Below are 2562 nucleotides of genomic sequence, written 5' to 3'. Positions count from 1 at the left end.
AAAGAAAGAAAGAAAGAAAAAAAAAGAAAAGAAAAAAGAAAAACCTTGCAAATTCCAACAAACAGTTCGACATAAAACTCCATGATTATTGTCGTTCCTCACTTTCTGAGCATTTATCTGCCCAATCCAGCCCCAAACCACTTCAACTCATTCACTTCTCATACAAAAAGAAAAATGAACTTACCATCTCCTCTGTAGCTTGGCTGGCTTTCTACCTTCTGTTCAGCCTGGGCTTCTTATATTCTCACTGGCTCCCCTCAGTGTCAGGCTGCTTACAAAAACTACTTCCTGTTCGCTTTTCTGAAATTCACCGCCTTTCCCATGAAGTTGCAGTGTTGATAATGCGGGACCAACGTTGGCAACTTAGAAAGAGCGGTTGCCAAGGGTGAGGGGTCACGCCTTTCCACGGGAGATTGCCTGGAGACAGGGACAAGTGTGAATCAGCTCTGGACATCCCAGGCTGAGCCAAGCAGGGCAGGACCCACACCCACAAGGGTCAGGTTTCCTATGATTGAGACAGGAGTCCCAGTTTAAACTCACACATTTGGGAGACTTGCTTTGTGTTAATCATAGGGTCCAAGTGTAAATTCCAGTTATTGTGAAATGTCCATGAATGTTTATATTTCCAGCAGCCTTCTGAGGGAATAGAGCAAAAAATAGAAGCCAAAAATAATTGGGTAGAAAATGGGAAAATCCACTCAAGGATTTTTGGCACTTCAGGAAGATGGTTGAAACCCATCTTTGAAGTGACATATAAAAGAGATACAGACAGTTTGAAAGGAATTCTGGAAATTCTCCTGAGGAAAATCTAAAAATGGAACTGTTAGTTTTTCTCTTCTCACAGAGTACTTGGGACTACAAGGCTGTTGGTACAGTAAGCTAGGTCATTAAAGCTGGAGACACCCTGGGTATATGTTAGGTAATTACTGAAACTCTCTGTAGCTCTCAACTGTGAATCAGAATGATAAGAACAGAGCTCACCTCACAAGGCAGCTGTATGGTTAATACATAAAGAGTGCTTAAAATAATATCAGGCACACAGGTAGCTCTTCGTTATCAGTATTATTTTTCTCAGATAGCAAAATCCAATACCAAGTATTAAGTATCCAGTCAGAAAACTAACTCCAGTTTATCCTCTGGGATCTGGGGTTGTGTAGTAATGGGTGCTATTCTTCCTTCATTCCGTGATGTTTACAGCTTGTAACAGGCATTTCATGACTAGATTTGGTGGGGTGCGGGCAAGGTCTTGTTATGTCACTCAAACTGGTCTTGAACTCCCAGCAGTCCTGCCTCAGCCTCTGGAGTGCTGGGATTACAGGTGTGTACCACCACACCTGCCATGGGTAGATTTTTAAATGGGCTAAAATGGAAAGATCTGGAAGAAATTCTGAGGATAAAGATTAATTAAGAAGCACGGAACAGCGTTTGAACTTTAGGTGTTGGCACCAAGAAAAAGGGATTAATTACATAGTGAGAGTAGAAAGGTTAGTGCTGGAAGTGGTCATGAGGAATGGCCATGGAAAAACAAGGGAAACTGAGAGAGAGGAAGGGATGGGCAGTCTGTGAGGCAGCCTGGTGTGAGTCCAGAGTCCAAAGCCAGACTGCCTGGCTCCACTGCCCACCGGCTGACATGTGGTCAAGTTGCTAACTCTCTGTGACTCAGTCTGCTCAGCCATGTGAGTACATAGGGATGGACGAAAGTCACCAAACGCATAGAAGTGTGAGGATGATTACACTAAATTAAAGCCTTTGGAACAATTACTGGCACACTGTATTCTCAAGATCAGCTAGTATTTTTGTAAAACCTGTCTCCGTTTCGCTCTGTTCTAATTTTTGCTCTCTAAACCCCGTCTGGGCATTGTCTTATTATTTTTTTAAGTTCTCAGATAAGGAAGTAGAAGGACGCTAAGTAGAATGATAGATTCTTAGCAATAATGTGCTTTCAAGTTCAAAAATGTAAAATTTTAGTGAATATGAGGAAAGCAAAAATTCCTAGAGAGTAGATGTCCACAAGATGACATAGTACAAGACACTAATGTTCAATCCCACCACAGAAAAACAAAAATAGTTATCCACAAACAACAGTAGCCCCAGGAGAGTGCAAAGGCACATTTAAAAATATTCGGCACCACAGTGGAGCAAAAAATAGAGAATATCTGCACAGAAAGGGTCAGTAGTGAGACCAACATATCAGAGATTCCCAGGGACAGACAAGAACAAGACGAAGGAAAGAGGTATCCGTATCAGCCACTGTGGGCACCAAACAAAAGGCATAGAGTAGTTGAATAGATAAAAGAAAAGACTCAACTATATGCTGCCCACAGGAGATTTACTTCACCTTTAACGAAGTATGTAAAAGACTGAAAATAAAAGGATGCATAAAAGACACTCCTGCAAATGGAAGCAACAGTAGAACACAGGTAGCTATAGTTATAGCGCACAAAGTAGACTTTAAGTCAAAAACTGTAAAAAAAGAGATAAAGATGATAATTTTACTGTAAAACCTTGGATTGCAAGTAACTTGTTCTTCTAGTGTTCTGCAAGATAAATAAATGTTAACTT

General features: G+C 41.0%; 1 protein-coding gene across 2 annotated transcripts in view; it reads right to left on the bottom strand.

The window, feature by feature from the left end:
* The window catches only part of Selp (selectin P), a 32579-nt gene extending 32282 nt beyond the window's left edge, over positions 1–297 (bottom strand). Inside the window, exon 1 of one of the 2 annotated variants that reach the window (XR_782158.3) lies at positions 185–297. Coding sequence is in view for 1 of the 2 variants with exons in the window: in XM_010633988.3 (XP_010632290.1) it covers positions 185–187 (3 nt within the window). In the remaining variant the exon portion in view is untranslated. The remainder of the gene's footprint in view (positions 1–184) is intronic. The other variant, XM_010633988.3, reaches the window with a different exon arrangement.
* Positions 298–2562: the final 2265 nt, after the last annotated feature.

The sequence above is a fragment of the Fukomys damarensis genome, unplaced genomic scaffold, assembly GCF_012274545.1.
Source record: "Fukomys damarensis isolate Sample0158 unplaced genomic scaffold, DMR_v1.0_HiC HiC_scaffold_19, whole genome shotgun sequence".
NCBI classification, from domain to species: Eukaryota; Metazoa; Chordata; class Mammalia; order Rodentia; family Bathyergidae; genus Fukomys; species Fukomys damarensis.
This window is presented reverse-complemented; position numbering and strand designations above follow the sequence as displayed.